Source organism: Diadema setosum, chromosome 8 (assembly GCF_964275005.1).
Source record: "Diadema setosum chromosome 8, eeDiaSeto1, whole genome shotgun sequence".
NCBI classification, from domain to species: domain Eukaryota; kingdom Metazoa; phylum Echinodermata; class Echinoidea; order Diadematoida; family Diadematidae; genus Diadema; species Diadema setosum.
This window is the reverse complement of record NC_092692.1, coordinates 3,170,940-3,188,568: the sequence shown is the minus strand read 5'-3', so window position 1 is coordinate 3,188,568 and position 17,629 is coordinate 3,170,940. Positions and strand designations below refer to the sequence as shown.

Below are 17,629 nucleotides of genomic sequence, written 5' to 3'. Positions count from 1 at the left end.
TCGTAACCCCTTGAACCCAAACATGTGTTTGCATGAATTACGAAGAGTTGCCTCTCCATCTCTGTAACACCTCCCTGATTTGAAACTCACGCTTGGTCATGTACATCAAATGCATTACACAATGTGTTGAAAGGGGTCAAATATGTGTACATTAAACAACCTCTCTCAGAACCATATCCAAGCAACTTGTCAAAGACTGACAAATGCCACAAGGACCGTTGCTAGGAGATCATGAAGACATTCAAATTCTGAGGGAATGAATTTAACGACCCTGCTCTCCAATGTACATCGGCTGCTCAGCATTTTGGTGCTTCAAAGTCGAGAAGTAAACCCACATCCATCACTAGGCAACACCAAAGACCTCCAATAAACGTTCCTCCCCAAATCTTTTGCATTGCTATCATAAACTTGGTATTCTACAGGAAAAGATTCACAGATTTGTGCAGTATTGTATACACCAGCTGTTTCCAATATGCCAGAGGTTTTCATGTTGGGGTGTCATTTCTTCATTTCCCATGTATTTTTTTTTTTTTTTTTTACTCACGTTTATGCACTTTGTTAGGTCCAAGCCTGTTCCTCTAATCATCTGTGTACATATGTCTGTATCTACTGTATACGCTGTCATTTTTGCACACAGATATTTTCGCGAATGACGAGGCCATAGGCATTTTTGCGACATGTTGTTTTCGCGAATTGACGCCGACGCTTACGTTAATGTACTATTAACAGGGTGCATGGAGACATTTTTGCGTGTTGTTAAATTCGCGATGCAACTGTAATTCGCGAAATTCGCGAAAATTAAACCTTCGCAAAAATAACAGCTTATACAGTATTTCTTTGTTTCTGTCTGTTTGTCTGTCTGTCTGTCTTTTTTTTCCTCCATTATATGTATCATAGGTTATGTATATATAGCAGACCTCCCAACCATACTGAATTTGAGGAAAGAATCTGAATTTTGACCATTCCTAACTCTTGTTTCAACAGGAGTTTCCTATTTTGTGGATAATTTTACTACACACTCCTTTGGGAACTGTTTTTTTTTTCTTTCCTACTTTTGAGCCAAATTATCCCTATTTTTTAGTCAGAAAGGCAGGGAGGTCTGATACAGGTGTATGCATATTTGTATTTTTTATATAACACAAACATGTGTGTACATGACTATTGATATGTGCTTATGTACATGCATACATGCATACATGTATTTGTTTTTGAGTGTATGATAATGAAGAAAAATATGAACAGTATGTACAAATTATTGTACGTATTAAAGATGTGGGTATGGTATCATAGCAGGATAACCCATTAATTTGTATGCTAAACTTCATTGACAGCTCAGACATGAGAAATGCCTTCAAACAATACTTGCAACAGGTTTCTGCTTTAGCAGAACAGCAGTTCACCTTTATAGTTGAACTTCGGTTTCCTTTTAACACCCTTCCCCACCACAGATCTGATTGGTTACCTACTCTTCACCCCTGACCTGTGCACACCTGCGGAATTCCTCAAGAGATACGACAGTCCAATGGATGTCGTCCTGGATAATGGTGAGTCTTACACCTTTATCTCTTGGGGAAAAATTTTTTTGGAGTACTCTATCACCGCAAATGTATGGGGTAGTATATTTAACTGCCAGTGCTTTATAGTCTCAATGTCAGTATACAAAGTAGTCTTGATCATGTAGAAATAGCTCCTTTGTTGTTGGATTTTTGACTTTGCTCTCTACTTGTTGCTCCCCACGAGCGGGGATTATGGTGAAAGCTGTTATTTTTATTCGGGTTTAATTTTCACAAATTTCATGAATTAACTCTTAGGCTAGCTGGGACTTTAAAGGGATTGTACAGTATTGGTGGAGATGAGAATTGAGCTTTTAACTTTTTGCGAGATACCAAGAAAACACTTATGAAATAGTACAGAGCATAACATTTTAAGAGGAATTCAAAATTTATTTGATGAAAATCGGGTTTGGCATGACTGAAACATCCAAAAACAAAGTAAAACAAAGTGATCGTAAAATAGTGTGGGTCCCACACTTATTAGAATCACTCTGTTTTGGATATCTCACCCATTTCAAAACCAATTATCATCAAATAAACGTTGAATTCCTCATGGAATTACATACTCTTTCATATTTCATATGGGGTTTTTCATTATCTCACCAAAAAATGTTAGAAACGTGAAATTAGGTCTCAACCAAAAATATACGATCCCTTATATTTCTCATTATCTCACCAAAAAATGTTAGAAACCTGAAATTAGGTCTCACCAAAACTATACGATCCCTTTAACAACACTAAAAAATATTGCCACCTGATATTGATAGCATCAGATTTGCTGACAGACATTAGTACAAATACGATAGCCTCAATGTCAAATCTCGAAAATAACATCTCATAAAAATATCTGTGACCTCCTCATTTGCAAAAATATCTGTATGCAAAAACAACACCTTTTACAGACAGGTGGTTGTGTCTATGCAACGTGTCTATGTGTGTGTGATTATGGCGTCTCTCTCTGCTTTAAGTGTGCAGAGTGTGAGCGGTTGACCAACTGCTGTACACACATTTGTAGAATATTTTAGTACAAACGTGAGATTACAAACAAAGATGAAATCAAGTGTGTAATGAGAAAAACAGCCTGAGGAAACAGAATTAATTCCAGATCATGGCAATAATGAACAGAGAATAAAGACACTCATTAGCACAAATGGCATTGACATTTGTCATCGTAGATTGAAAATAACAACAGAGTCTGGATCCAATGTTGGGAAACCCTTTACCTTGGCTTGCTCACCAATGGGAATATCTGCTGCATGTTTGTCTTTGCTGCTTTGGTTTGTTTTGGTTTGGTTTTGCCAACCAGCATGGCTGTCCTGATGGTGACTTTCAATAAGTGGGGATATTACCTAATTCCATATCTTATTAACCCTTGTCTTGAAACTATCCCATTCTGTTAACATACATGTAGTGGATTTCTAAATTCAGATTGGCCAAGTAAATTGGAAATCAAATGTGTTTCACAAAAATAGTTTTGCAAGTATAAGAGCAAAGCAAATGGGTGCTCATAATAAGCACATGTTATCACTGTAATTCTTCTAGGGTTAAGTACAATGCACTCCCGTTATAACGAACACGGTTATAACGAAATTCCAGTTACAACAAACTAAAAATTCAGGCCGCAAGATCATCTACTCTATATATTTTTATCGTTTATTTGTTCAGTTATAATGAAATTTCGATGTAACGAAAGAAAACTGCCGGTCCCAAGGACTTCGTTATAATGGGAGTCCACTGTACTCAACATACCAAGGTCCCTGTAAGCTGTGAGTTGGAGCATTCATCCACACTCCGCCTCACAATCTGAATGTCAATGTCCTGGATCTGTGAAGGTGAACAGGATGTATTGCTGGGCAAATACATCGGACTTCTAGCATGAAAAAGAGAGCAACATCTCTGAACACTGCCATTACTTGTTGACTTCAGTCAAGCTGTCTTCATATGAAATTACCTTTTCGTAGTGTCTACACCCTGTTGGGTTTGTGCATATTAGTCACATGACAAAACGCAAGGAAAATTTCATCTTTTTTTTTAATGCTTCTCTATTTTTTTCTACAGTTCACTCCCGTTGTAATGAACACGGTTATAACAAAATTCTAGTTACAACAAAGTAAAAATTCAGGTTACAGCATTATCCGTTCTATGTTTTTTTATTATGCCTCCGCCAACGAAGTGGCCGGAGGCATTATGTTTTCGGGTCGTCCGTCCGTCCCGTTTTGTTTTTGTCGATGTCTCAAGAACCGTGTGGTGGTTTTACATCAAACTTGGTATGAGGGTATATCCTGGGGGGATGATACTTTGTTTGGATTTTAGGGTCCCGGAGTCAACGGTCACAGGTTATTTTGTGAAAAACAAAGGTTGAAAATTCATGTTTTTCTCCATATCTCGCAAATGGTTCAAGGTATCTTCATGGAACTTAGTATAATGCTTGTTCCAATGGGCAGTGATTATCTAGGGAAGTAGGGGGTCATGGTTCAAAGGTCAGGGGGTCAAAGGTCAAGGTCAACTCCTCAAAATATCACTACTTTCCTTATATTTATGCAACGCCTGAAGGTTTTTTTTTTTTTTTAACTTGATGTATGCATGCATTACCCAATATATATTCTGTGGGAAGTTTCTTGCCAAAAGGTCAAAGGTCAAAAGATCAAATGTCGAGTGAAAGTGCTGAATTGCACTTTTTCCTCCATATCTCAAAAGTAACTCAAGGTATCATCATGAAACTTACATATTTATGCATGTTCAACCTAACAGTGATTCTCTTTGGAACTGTGAGGTCAAAGGTCAAAGGCCAGGTTTAGATAATGCTATTTTCCCATTTGATACTGAAATTATACTTTTTCTCAATACCTTGAAAATTACTCAATGCATAAACTTATAAAAGGGTCAAAAGTCAAGTAAAAATCATCAGTTCCCCAAATACCTGCACTCTGACATTTTAATCATTCATCCAATTGAACCTAGTTCTAGGAAAGTGAACATTCAGCACATTTGTGGCAAACCTGTCATTTTAATATTTTGCCAATTGTGTGAAACTGTCATCACACATTGTCAAGACATTGTACTATAGACCTAGTAGGAGAACCATGCATTATGGCGGAGGCATATCAGTCGCTGTAGCGATATATCTAGTTATTTATTTGTTCGGTTATAACAAAATTTCGAAATAACGAAAGAAAATTGCCGGTCCAGAGGACTTCGTTATAACAGGAGTCCACTGTATAATTATGTCCATGATGATTACTAGTAAGCCTTAACCTCACGTCGCACAAGTTGAGTAGATTTTTTATGTTTAAAAACTGCATCAGCTGGTCACACTTCAGCTGTGAGTGACTGAGTGAATGACCATAGCATTTATGGAATCTTGCCACAACATTTACTTTGGGTCTCCATAAAAAGTGCATGCTTAGTTTATATTCCTCTTCATCTTGGCATAGAATGGACTGGGGTAGGGCCCTGTGATAGATAGATTACAGTCCTCTGTTTGACATGTGCATCATTTCAAGCCACCCATTAAAGCTCTATCTCCCTACCTCTCCCCTCCTGTAAACATACCTGCCACTTTCGGCTGACAGCTGAATATTTCAGCCTGCATGTTACTGTTGCTGCATCCCAAAGTCCATGTCGCTTTATTTGTTTTTTCCTTTCACTCGGCCGGCAGTGCGTTACAAGCGGGGTCTCTTATCCCACCCACCTCCCTCACCCCTTCCCCCTTCCCCCTCTCCCCTTATAGATGTCCCTCTTTGATGTGTTGCAATGCAAATCACTATGAAAGCAATAAAACTTGTGGAGATGGGGTGGGGGAGTTGATAAGAATTGCTGGGTTTTGCTGTTTGACATGATTACAATGCATTTTGCTTACAGCTTCTTTTTTTTTTTTTATATATCCGGCATAGCCAGTCCGATTGAAATTCATAGACAGAAATAGTACAGCAGAAGCAGTTTTTCCAGTCGCTATCAATTAGCATTCAAGAACTGCCGCTTCAACATTAAAATGATATTGTTATTCAGAGAATAAGATATCATTCTTATTGGCTATTATGGTTATTTAGCAGCACTTGTGGCTAAATTCCGATAATTCACCTACTCTTTGCCATTATTGTGATTATGATGACTTGCGGACCAGTAATCTTTCTGTAGAAATTGTCAGGGTACTAAGAAATTTTTTATTCACTTAATCGAGTACACAGTCATTTTCTGCTTACAGTTTTGATTGGTTCTTTGACCACGTAACAGCAGAGATATATAGGTTCATTTATCTTTTAATATGTAATAGTAATGACTGTCCAAAGCTTAAACTTGTGTGCATTTCTCCTTAAATGCTTTTTTTTTTTTTTTTTTGGGTAAAGGATAAAAAATGTTACAGTACAGTGACTGGTATATCATTTACTACTGTAGTGTTGTGCTGCTTTGCAAGTAATGACCATTGCACAGACAAAAAAAAAATGATAATATATGTGTGGCTATGCAAATCAGGCATGTATTCATCTATTCATAGAAGTGTCCTTTGCAAATCATAGACTTTGTACATTTTCTTTTCACAGTATCTTCTGGATAATAGTTATTTTTGCTGGCTTTGATTATTTCTCATGAAATTCTTGCATGTCTCAGTAATAAAACAATAACTGAGTCTAAAATGCCTGTGATGTTCTCAAGGCTGTGGTGCCTTGTGAATGCCAAGGAAATGTAATGCATGCCAGGAAATTTGATTTTATGATTTTACAATCAGGGCATCTTCACATACAATGTATTTCATAAGTGTACCCAAGCTTTGCTCTGTAGTAGGGAACATGAAGTGGCCTGTGGTTAGTAAGTATTGACACTCAAGTTTGGAGAAGCCTGTACATTCGAGTGTGGATGTATTGTTTTACCTACTGCTGTATGTAGCTGGAAAGCACTCTTGTCTGAAGTATTTACAGCTGTGGCTTACACAAGGTGTATGTTATTCTTGGTTCTAAAATGCTGTGCCTGCAGTGCAATCGTGCAGAAACATTGTTTTCTAATGCAGGATGTGAAAGTTTCACTGTGAATGTTAAAGTTTAGCTCTACAGTTCATATCTACTGAAGACAAGTCATTGATAAATTTCTATTGGCATTGCTGCATCTCCTCCTACATAAGTTAGGGATTTTTGACCAAATGAAATTACACTTTGGAATAAGAAAATGAAATTACATATGTAATGTGAATTAGATAGAGTCAGCTGTGAAAGGAAACGAGAAGACCCAAGTACCAATTATTAGGGAAAATTTTAGTGCAATAAAAGATGCTGATGTATATCATGGCCTCTGTTGAGGCAGCTTTTATCTTAAATTAAAGTCTTCTAAAACATCTGCAAACTGCGAGCAAGGAACATTGGTTTACAGACTTTGTGATGACAGCTTCCATGTCAGCCTGTGACTGAAGTTGGTTTGAGACATGCCTGGGTGTACACTTAACTTGTCCCCTTGTGACACCCTGGTAATGACATGCGGTCCCTGCCTAATTTGCCACTTGAGGGAGGCAAACGTGACATAGATAATGGACTTCTTGGAGTGTTTTCTTGGAGGCCTCATCATCCGTCTCATATGTACCACGTTGCTAGGCTACTGTCATGTGATGCCAGCTCGAGTGTGGACAGTTTGCTTCCTGTACACGTTCTGTCTCCGTAAGCACCCTCCATGACGGCAACATTTGAAATTCCCGTCTTGTGTGTCATCACAGGGCAGTCTCTCTTTATTCAACAGTGCAATTGTTGCCATGACAACATCCAGATGGCATGCTCCCTTTGTGATGCTTGTCTTGAAGTTGTTATTTCACATTTGGGCCGAACAGGTGTATAAGGTTTTAGTCTTTCAAGAAATTTGCTGAGAATGATCAGCTTTTGTAAGTAAAACCCCCTGTGTATTAAAGAACCTATGCAATGCAGATACATGTCGACTTGTGTTGATTTATGATGTGTAGAATATCACTTATATGTCCAAAAGAATGAAATCTGTGCCATATATTTTACAATAATTTTGTAGCTATTTTTCTTCAGATTGCTTACATATATGCCCACAAAAAAAAAACCTTCAAAATTTCCCAACCATGATTCTGTTGATGACATCATCTGTCAATCACTGCTATAGAACTAGTGTGATTAATAAAGGACATTGCGTGGAAGCTGCAATTTATGCTCAGTTTAGGGCTGTGCTTCTCAACCAGAAGGCCTCGATCTCAGTCAAAAAATGAAATAAAAAAGATGTGATCTAACTAGACCTCAAAACAAAAACAAAAAATATAGGAGGCAAAGTGGGCCTCAGGTTGAAAAAGGTTAAGAAGCATAGGGCTACGGTAAGGTGCATTCCCTTGTATTTTGTTATTCATATTAATCAGTAGGCACATTAGTGGTTATTGACAAATGATGTTATCAACAGAATCTCGGTTCGGAAGGTTTTTGTGGGCATGTCTATAATCCAGGTGATCTGAAGACAAAAAGTAGAAAACTTTTGTATACTACAGTTCTGCAATGTGGCTTCGAAAATGATAACTTGGTCTTTCCATAGTACACATTGTAATTTGCATGACATTGATTGAAAGCTATTTTGGTGTCTTCACTTGAATACACAGGATTTTGTGATGACTACAATAAATCAATTTTCTGATCTGTTAAACATAATGGATGCTTTACTCCTTAGGACTCAGGAATGAGCTATTCAGTTCATCTGGTTTCTGTGTAATACATATTGTACTTTGATTCCAATTTACCTGTATTAGACGGCGCTACATGTCAGGCCAGTCTCAGACCAGCTTATGGTCTAGTCACTTATGTTTTGGAGCTAAGCATTGCAAGTGTGCCAGTGAAATAATCTCTTAGTTCGTGTTACCTTTCTTGATGTATTAGTTACGGGACTACTGTAATACCTGTAATACTGTGATATGCTGTTATTAATTTTTCCCATTGAAAATGAGATGTTACAATCATGAGTCTATTTTTGCTTTCTGTGTTTTCTATTTCAGAGCTTGTGTGGCCGCTGCCAACAAAGAACTTTCCCATCAATTGAGCCACAAGCAATACAGGAACACTCACCGCAGCATGGACCACGTCGATTCACAACATGAACAGTCTTGTTGGAACAGATTTGTTTCCTTGAGGGACTTCTTTGGAGATGCATTCATTCATATCTGAACTCTTGTCAGAAATAGTTTGTTGTACCCAAGTGATTGATCACAGTGTATTGATGCTGCTTCCACTTGTTCTCTAAATTCCACCATCTTTGTGATGTTAGACAACAAATTGATAAAATTGCCTTACTATCTCATTGAATGTTCCATATTGAACTCTTTCTGTCAGGGGAAGGGGTGGATCTGTGTTGAAGTGTCTCTGCTTTTGCATTGTTGCACTCAGCATCAATAGTTGTTTTAGAAGTTCTATCTAGTGAAAGGGAACCTGGTTATGACAAGGATCTAAAAACCATGAGAATCACCTTGTTACAATGTATATCAGGTTCCTCACTATATCAGGGTACAAAAACAAAGAAATATAAAGAGCTGGGACCTGCAAAATCACCTTGTCATTAGATTGTTTTGTTATATCCAATCTCTGTTAAATGAGGTTCCACTGTAACATGCCAGAGTAATGTAAAAGCAGTGTATTAATGAATTTAAGTGCTAGGAGGGAGGGTAAGTTATACTGTGATAAATTTCAATGTGATCTGCTATTATAAGGGCACAATTTCCCCTTGCAAAATCCTGCTTGCATTTCATCATCCATAATTGGTGAAACAATTCATGTTTTTGTTGACTGGTCAACTTTGAATGTTTTTATTCCTGTTGCTCTTCAATCATTTTGTAGTGCTGCAGAATCGGACATTCATTTAGATCTGACTATACAATCTCTGCTTAGTTTTCCTTGTTGTTTCTATGGTAGAAAGCTGAAAGTGTGATTAAAAGGGTCATTGTAATGTATAATTGCTTTCTTTTGAACTTATAGATAGATTACATGTTACATACCATGTCATGCCTTATTTCTGTCTGTCCTGTTTCTATAGAAGCACTTGTACATACAGGAAGAGTTGACTAATGTTAACAGATGTATGCCTGCCCAAATGTTTAAGAAACTTCTTTTATCTTAAATACCTGTCTACCAACACTAAGGAACACATTCAAGATGAGTTTTCTAAACTGACATGATATGTTAGCCTTTCTGTGGCTTAGCTTTGGTTGACTTGGAACCAGAGGGTGGAAGTGTGTGTGTGTGTATGTGTGTGATTGTATGTCTATGAGTGTGTGTGTTGAAATCTCAAAATGCTTTCCTTTTTCAGTGTGTTTAAAAAATGTATGTTTTCATGTTTGTTTGAGGAAAATGCAGAAATCAAATCAAATCAAATTAAGATAGTCATTTCAGGACTATACACCAGCTATTAGTTACCAGATGCTGACTATTAACATTCTCAATTGCTGAAATTGGTGCAAATCACACAAGGTATGGATCCACAGGCATGAATAGATAGGTTCATGGTGTAAACGTACAATATATGAGTCCACAGTGTCATATAGTGTCTGGCCTTATGGTCCATACTTTGATGTTGTAAAATCTACACAGTGAGTTTACACTTTTTCTCTTTGGATGACAAACAAATCAAATGCAACTTTACAGATTGGTTAGTATTTTTACCACAGAATTAGATTAGAAATATTGTTTAGGAATTTTGAAATGGCATATAAATAAACATCCTTTGTGTGATTTTTCTCATACCCTAATTTTATAAGTTATTATTAAATGTATGATTTTATTTCATGATTGCAAGTTTTAATGCTTGACATCACTGAATAATTTGTTTTGAAAGTCAAAAGTCATCCCTGATTCTCTTCAATATTTAGGTACATTGTATCCTAAAAGAAACCTAGCAATACTGAACAAAAATCTCATGTATTTGAGGCCCTTTTCTCCAGTTTCTGTAAAGACAATAATATCGAAGAATTCCATGGTCTTCAAGTGTTATGTTTTTCCCCTTGGTAAAGAGATCTCTTCCATGTCATTCAGTGTGAAAAAGTCGAGTTTGTACATAGTTTTATTTATCAAACATTCCATGTGACATGGCATGGTATGACTATGTGTGAATGGGGATGCCTCTGTACATATGTGATTAATTAAAGTCTATATTGTACGAATTCAGTATGTGCATTGTGTGGTGTTTCATCATTTGTATAAGATCTGCAGAGGGCTTTTGGGGTATTATTTTGATGTTATGTACTTGGAGAATTGTTATTATTTTTTAGGGGTGGGGTGTTGAAGACACACGGTTAATAATGTATGGCTGTATGTCGGTTAGTGGATAGTTTATTCAAGGGTGAAATAACTTTTATACAAATAAGAGATCCGAATCACCGTCTCAACATTCTGAAAGCTAAGAGATAGTTGCTGCGCTGCTTGCATTCACATTATTTTTTGAGTCTGGAAAGATTATTTTAGAAGTCACATGTATTTGTTTCATGGTATGGACTTTTGCGCACTCCAGGTTTCTTCCATGATTTGGTGGAGTTGTCCCCCCCCCCCCCCCCTTAAAAAGCGCACACACACACACACACACACACACACAAACCGTTATTAACAACAGTAAAGCAACAAAGCAATATCAAGAAAATAAAATGAATTGACAATGATTTACTGAACTACATTGTCGGGTCTTTGAAAGAGTTCCCTTTTTTATCGTGGCAAGATGACCTAATTATAGACAACCTATATATACCACTGTTGCTTTTATGACACTCGTGTGTGTGTGTGTGTCCTCGCCACACGAACACAAATTAAATGCAGAAAATGGACATACAGTAATGCTCGTATTCTGACATTGGATGATAATAATGGTAATGACGAAAACAGGAAATGCTGTGGACTGAACGAACAATGGCACTGTATCTTACATTACATATTGCGATAGTATAGTTATAAAGATACCACTGACCACATTTAAGCAATGACCCAAGGAATTGTGATTTGTAGGCCATCATTTGGGGAACTCGAGAATCTATGGTTCTCCTGTAGTTGTTGGCACAGTATAGACCAAATAGTGCTCGTATACAAAGTATCGGTAGCTTTGCTTTCCGTTATCGGCGATATTGTAGAACTCACGAACAGGCTTCCGCATTTTTTGTAGTATCAACTCCGTACATTCCCCGCCACTCTTCTTCACTTTCTTCTATAAATTTTTTGATATTCAATTTCAGAAAAGTTGATTTGAAAACGAACTTATTTGTTGCTTTCATCTCTTCAAAACGAATAGACGATGACAACCCGTCATGGAAGTGAGGATCATTGGGGGGAAAAATTGAATTCTATGATACTTACAGGTACAAAACTTTACATGCGTCTTCTTGTGTTTAAACTGTACCAGGAATTTGTCATAGATCAAAATCCTATAAATCTATCTGTCTAGTACATTTCCTTCATGTCCATAAAGGCCACAAGTCCTACCTATCTTTCTTTGTCTGTTTCATTGCAGCACTGTCTACCACGGAGCTACGTAATTATATTCTTCTCGCCAGCCGCAGTAAATAGAATACGAAACAACCGCAGTGAACTTTATGAGCTGTTGCTTCGATGACATTTTAGGGAGAAACGAGTCTCTCGAAGATAAAAAAAAAAAACCAAACAAACAAACAAAAACAATGTTATAAAATTGATTCCAATAAGATGAAGGAAAAGCGAAGAAAGAAAACGCCATCAGAGGAGGAACTGTCTAAAAATGGCAAAGCTCTTTGTATAATATCATCCACGAATCAATGCTTGAAGAGTCACAACAGTTGTATTTCCGAGTTTATGACTGCATTTTGCGTGATTTTTGGAATGAATCATCCGCTCTGTGCGTTTGGATAGACTCAATCGAAAAATTGTACTTGCTCATGAAATGTTTGCAAAGGAATAAAGACTCATTTTCAGTATACTTTTTGTTTCAATCAATTTTATGATTACGTTTTGATACAAGGACCAGGTCTCAGATGAAAAGAAAACTTACCTTTTTCATTTTTGCACGAAATTTCGATCATCTAGAGATATATCAGCGAGGTTTAGATCTGTGACGCGAACGCTAAGACGACGCAGCCTCCTGGGTTAGACAATGGAAACTGCTGTCATGCGTATGTGCAAAACACCTTTTTTCCTTCTTCTTTTTTTTTTTTTTTTGCCTAATCAACGTCGTCTCAGCGTTCGCGTCGCAGATTTAAAGCTGGCTATCATCAAATGCGGAACCAGTGTTCATGGTCCTTGGTATGATTACTGTTTAATGTTCGGATATTGCCTATACATCGGATGTTTTTTTTATAAAGAAATGTATAAACAATTTCCATGATTGACACAGACTTGATTCAATAACAATCGAAAATTTGCGTGTAAGGTGTAAGCGTATACTTGGCTCTAATAAAGTAAGGCAGTAGTTGGCTGGCTGCGTGGCTTACACTACTACGCGAAATCTATATCGACGCACGTGCAGTCGCGTGATCACTTTTTTTTTTCTTTTTTTTTTTTTGCGTTGAGCACGTCAATTAACCTCAATTATGAAGCCATCACTGCTGCTGACGCATTTCATGACGTCACATTCTGCTTGTTTCTGTGTTTACAAGACTGACGGTCATTGACATCGAAAAATGATTTTACTTCTTTATAGGAAGATAGTTATTGGTATTATGGTAATTATGGCATGTACAGGTTCAATTGCACATGATTGCAACCAAAAATATGTCCATCTATTTCTGAGTTGTTACTTTGCCCTTATATATTAGAATAAATAAATGAATAATATTATATATCTATATATATATATATATAGGCTATATATATACCTATATATAGGCTATATATATATATATATATATATACATATATACATATATATCATAAAAATCAAAAGTCATAGCTTCTAAAATGAACTCAATTACATCTATCTTATGTTTTTCCGCATATATATCAAAGTCTATTGTTTGTTTGTTTGTTTGTTTGTTTGTTTGTTTGTTTGTTGTTTGTTTTTTGTTTTTGTTTTTTTGTTTTTTTTTTTTTGGGGGGGGGGGTGTCCAAGATACTTACACATGCAGGATTTTCGTGCAGCCGTGATACAGGTTGATGAAATACCTATAGCAGCCAGTTATTGTCACATGTCCATATGCAAATTAATTAAGGTTGACAAACTGGTGATTGTAAAAATTCTACTGTATCCCATAACATATTGCATCAGCGAGTCAAATACATTGCAGGCCTAAACAGATAAAGCCACGTCCAAACGAATGGAAACCCGATATATGCACACTCCACTGGCTCTCATCAGCATCCGATCTGAAGGAAGTAAACTGTAGGGTTTCCTTCAGTGTCTACGATAAAACGACTACTTTTTTTTTATCTATTCTGGATTTTATTTTAGATTTCAATTATCTTTGTTTTTGTCATTGCACTATTTTCCTTTTGCATTGCTTCGAACCTTTACTCGATAAAACTTTTGATGAGATTTTTATTCTGCACGAGATTTGAAAAGTATAACATCCTTTGATTGTTCTGATGCAAGTTTTCATTTTTCGTCGATTTATATGCCGTTTTGATATTTCGATGATGATTCAACGTGTTTGATATTTATCATATCAAAATGTGAATTTTGATTTAGATAGTCCACAAGAAGATCTACATGAAAACATCGTTTTACTTGGTTTTAAACTAGGGATGGTACAGTATTGGTGGAGACGAGAATTGGGCTTTTAACTTTTTGCGAGATACCAAGAAAACACTTAAGATATAGTACTGAGCATATATACCATTTTGAGAGGAATTCAAAGTTTATTTGATGAAAATCGGGTTTGGAATGACTGAAACATCCAAAACAAAGTAAAATAAAGAGATCGTAATAAAGTGTGGGTCCCACACTTTATTAGAATCGCTTTTTTTGTTGTTGATATATCAGCCATTTCAAAACCAATTTTCATCAAATAAACATTAAATTCCTCATAGAATTACATGCTCTTTCGTATTTCATAAGAGGTTTCTCATTATCTCACACACACAAAAAAATGTTAGAAACCTGAAATTAGGTCTCAACCAAAACTGTACAATCCTTTTAAATCTCATCGATTTTCAAACCGTATTATGCTTTCTAGAGTTATTTGTTCATAGTTAAGTAAATACAATTTTTGTGTGCCAGTGTGGAAAAGCCAGTCAAAGAGAGGAAAACTGCATCAATATACGCTGTTTCCAACTATACTAAACAAACTAACAGCGATGTCAATTTTGTGCTTGTACACCTTTTGCTATAGGCTAACAAAAACACCGTGTCGATTTCAGTATAGATTCGCGTTTATGGCTCCGCTAGTGCGCACGCGCACGAGATGAATGCACCCGAAGATTTGCAGTTTACAATCGTGTACAGTATTCGCACCGTTGAGTCGGCGATCGCGAGTAGATGTGGAGAAATTCGCTGTTCGCTCGCTTGTCAACTCCGTACCCCCACAGCAGACGACCGAGCGCGTGTCGCCTGACTGCTGACTGTCCTGTCACTCTCTGTTATGATCGCTACATTTTCGGCAAGTAGCCAATTAGGGGAATACTGTTCACCTTCGGGACACCTCCTAATTGGTTTCAGCGTTGCATAACATGAAAATCATAACTGGATTTAAGAAAATGACAACCATATATCAGCGAACGATTTCTTGCGGTTTTTGGTCACTTTCTTTCGCATCGAATCTGCACCAGGATCGACTTAACCGGGGCTCGTGGTGTATCTCTCTCCTTTCATGATACTTGATATTTATTCTGTTCAGAGATTGTTCAACTTTTGCTGAGGAGCAAGATTTCAGACAATATTTTTTCCTGCGCAGCGAAAGAAGAGAAGCCTATCGAGTTAATTCCGGGTATTTTAACAGTCATCTAGGTGTATCGACCTCTCGACATGATACGAGGTACAGCAGCTGCTAATCCCATTTCTGGCGCGCAAGTCCTCATTCCCTAAAAAACGAGCCAATAGCGAAGAAATCTCCTCGTCGCTTCTCAAAGCCCAGTCTTATGACGTGGACATCGCCGGATTGTTTCGTCTTGCAGACCCAATCAAGATTGAGCTGTGATTGCTGGTGGCAGGTGTTTTTCTCTTTCAATCGTTCCTATCGTCCATGTACGACCTGACGTGGACTGTCATCAGTCCACATGCTTTCTTTTCTTTTTTTCGCCCACTCGGTTCGATCTGCGATCTGCCATCTACATTCGGTCGTCTGCTACGTAAAACCTGTGAAGCCCAAAGATCCACGTGACGCCGCACCACAATCCAACCTAGGAGGGTACGACTACAAACAGTGATGGTAAGTGTATAACCATGGTAGCCCCCACCTCCTCTCCCCCCCCCCCCAGTATTTTCTACATAGGGTACACATTATGTTCGTTCCCTCCCTTTGAAACCAAACCCCTATCTAAGGACTGCTTCAATTCTGAACTATTCTTTCGCGGGCTTTTCGCATGCTATTCCTGCCTGTGATACCCTCTTTAAAGTCCGGGACAATGTTTCCTGTAGCCCTATCTCAGGTAAGCTCTTGTTCTAGGTGTCGTAACATTTGCTGCTGCGACTTTATTATTGCTCCTTTGAAATATCTGCACACTATGTCAAACATAAATTCTACCCACAAACATAATCCCAACTTTATCCTCCTATCAAACTAAATTTTAAACCCTATCACATCCCTAATCATAACCCTAGGTTCTTGGAGAAAATAAGACCGGAGAAATTGTCGCAGAGGCAAGTGTCGTGTCACCATTATTCTGACTCCTGTCAAGACAGACATCTCCACCTTATCCTATATAGGTAAGCTGTCGATAATTAAGCCTACAATACCGTTAACATTTTGTTTTTCATTTTTGTACACGAAATGGAATCTCGGAATTCATAACAAATCAAGTAGAAATGAGGATTATGACATAAAACAGAAATGAGGATCATGATGTAAATGTTTGTTACTAAATAATGGTATAAGTCCTATTATTAGCACAATTTCAGTGGTAACAATCAATAGGTCAGATATCCCGAAGATGCTATATAGTTATACATAGTGTGCCCATAATTGACCTGCGTTACATGCTATGCATGTCTTTTAGTTCAGAGAGAATGAAATGAAATGAAAGGGCGAACTAGTGGAAAACGAGTAGATTGTGGGAATGTATTTTCGGTATATCAAAAACCAGGTAAATAGTTCCATACAAATCTCATTGGACCCTCGGTATAGGGATACCTTCTTTTCTTTGTCTTTGTGTATTTTTTTTTTTTTTTTTGGGGGGGGGGGGGTATGACATGGTTCGGCAATGTGTTTCCTCTGTTTGTTGCTTCAATGTACTCCGTAACACGTTCTGTCCTTCGTTAAAATCGTAAGAGATCTCTGTGTATGATGTTAATATAACAATGCCATTGTTTCTGCATTGGTATGGGCCCTGTGTAAAACAATAGCTGACTGGGGTTATTATGCCAGTCAGTGTCGATATAGTAAATGAATGAAAAAAAAAATTGTAGCACTATAGTATAGTGATAAATCTCAATTGGTGTGATGTGACTTTATCCCACGTTACACATTTTCTCTGGAATCCATGACGACTGTTTTTTTTTTCCTCCTGTTAATTTCTCTATTACCAAACAGTGATAGCTGGTAATACGTTAAAGTCAAACGAGCGAGATGCTTTCATTGCAAGTGGTGAAACACACCCGCAGTAGTCATTTAGAGGGATGATCAAACTCATACCAAGTGTGCACCTAATTGTCTGAATATGAATTGACTCAAAATCATTAAGAATATTCCTCGAGGGAAGGGCAGCCTGACGTAGGGATTATGTTACTAGGATACCATCTTAGAATTGTTTTTCATGTGCTGTGTAGGCCTAGGTAAGCAGAGACATCTTAATGTCAAAGTTTTACAGATGAATTCTTTTTCTTCATGAATTCTTTTTCTTCATGGCTCTGCCTATCAAAATATCCTACTTTATCTCCACAACGAGAAGGACGCTAAGGTGCCTCGAAGACTTTGGCTTTCGTGCCAACTTAACGCCCTTATCATTCTCACCGACGATGTAAAATAATACAGACCAGTTCATGGCAATAAACAAATCGCGTGT

At 37.4% G+C, this 17,629-nt stretch overlaps 1 protein-coding gene across 2 annotated transcripts in view; it reads left to right on the top strand.

The window, feature by feature from the left end:
* The window catches only part of LOC140231551 (testis-expressed protein 47-like), a 48,406-nt gene extending 37,723 nt beyond the window's left edge, over positions 1 to 10,683 (top strand). For both annotated transcript variants that reach the window (XM_072311688.1, XM_072311687.1), the window contains exons 7-8: positions 1,449 to 1,544; positions 8,530 to 10,683. In XM_072311688.1, coding sequence (XP_072167789.1) covers positions 1,449 to 1,544; positions 8,530 to 8,573 — 140 coding nt within the window. In that variant the 3' untranslated portion in view covers positions 8,574 to 10,683. The remainder of the gene's footprint in view (positions 1 to 1,448; positions 1,545 to 8,529) is intronic.
* The last annotated feature ends 6,946 nt before the right edge of the window (positions 10,684 to 17,629 follow it).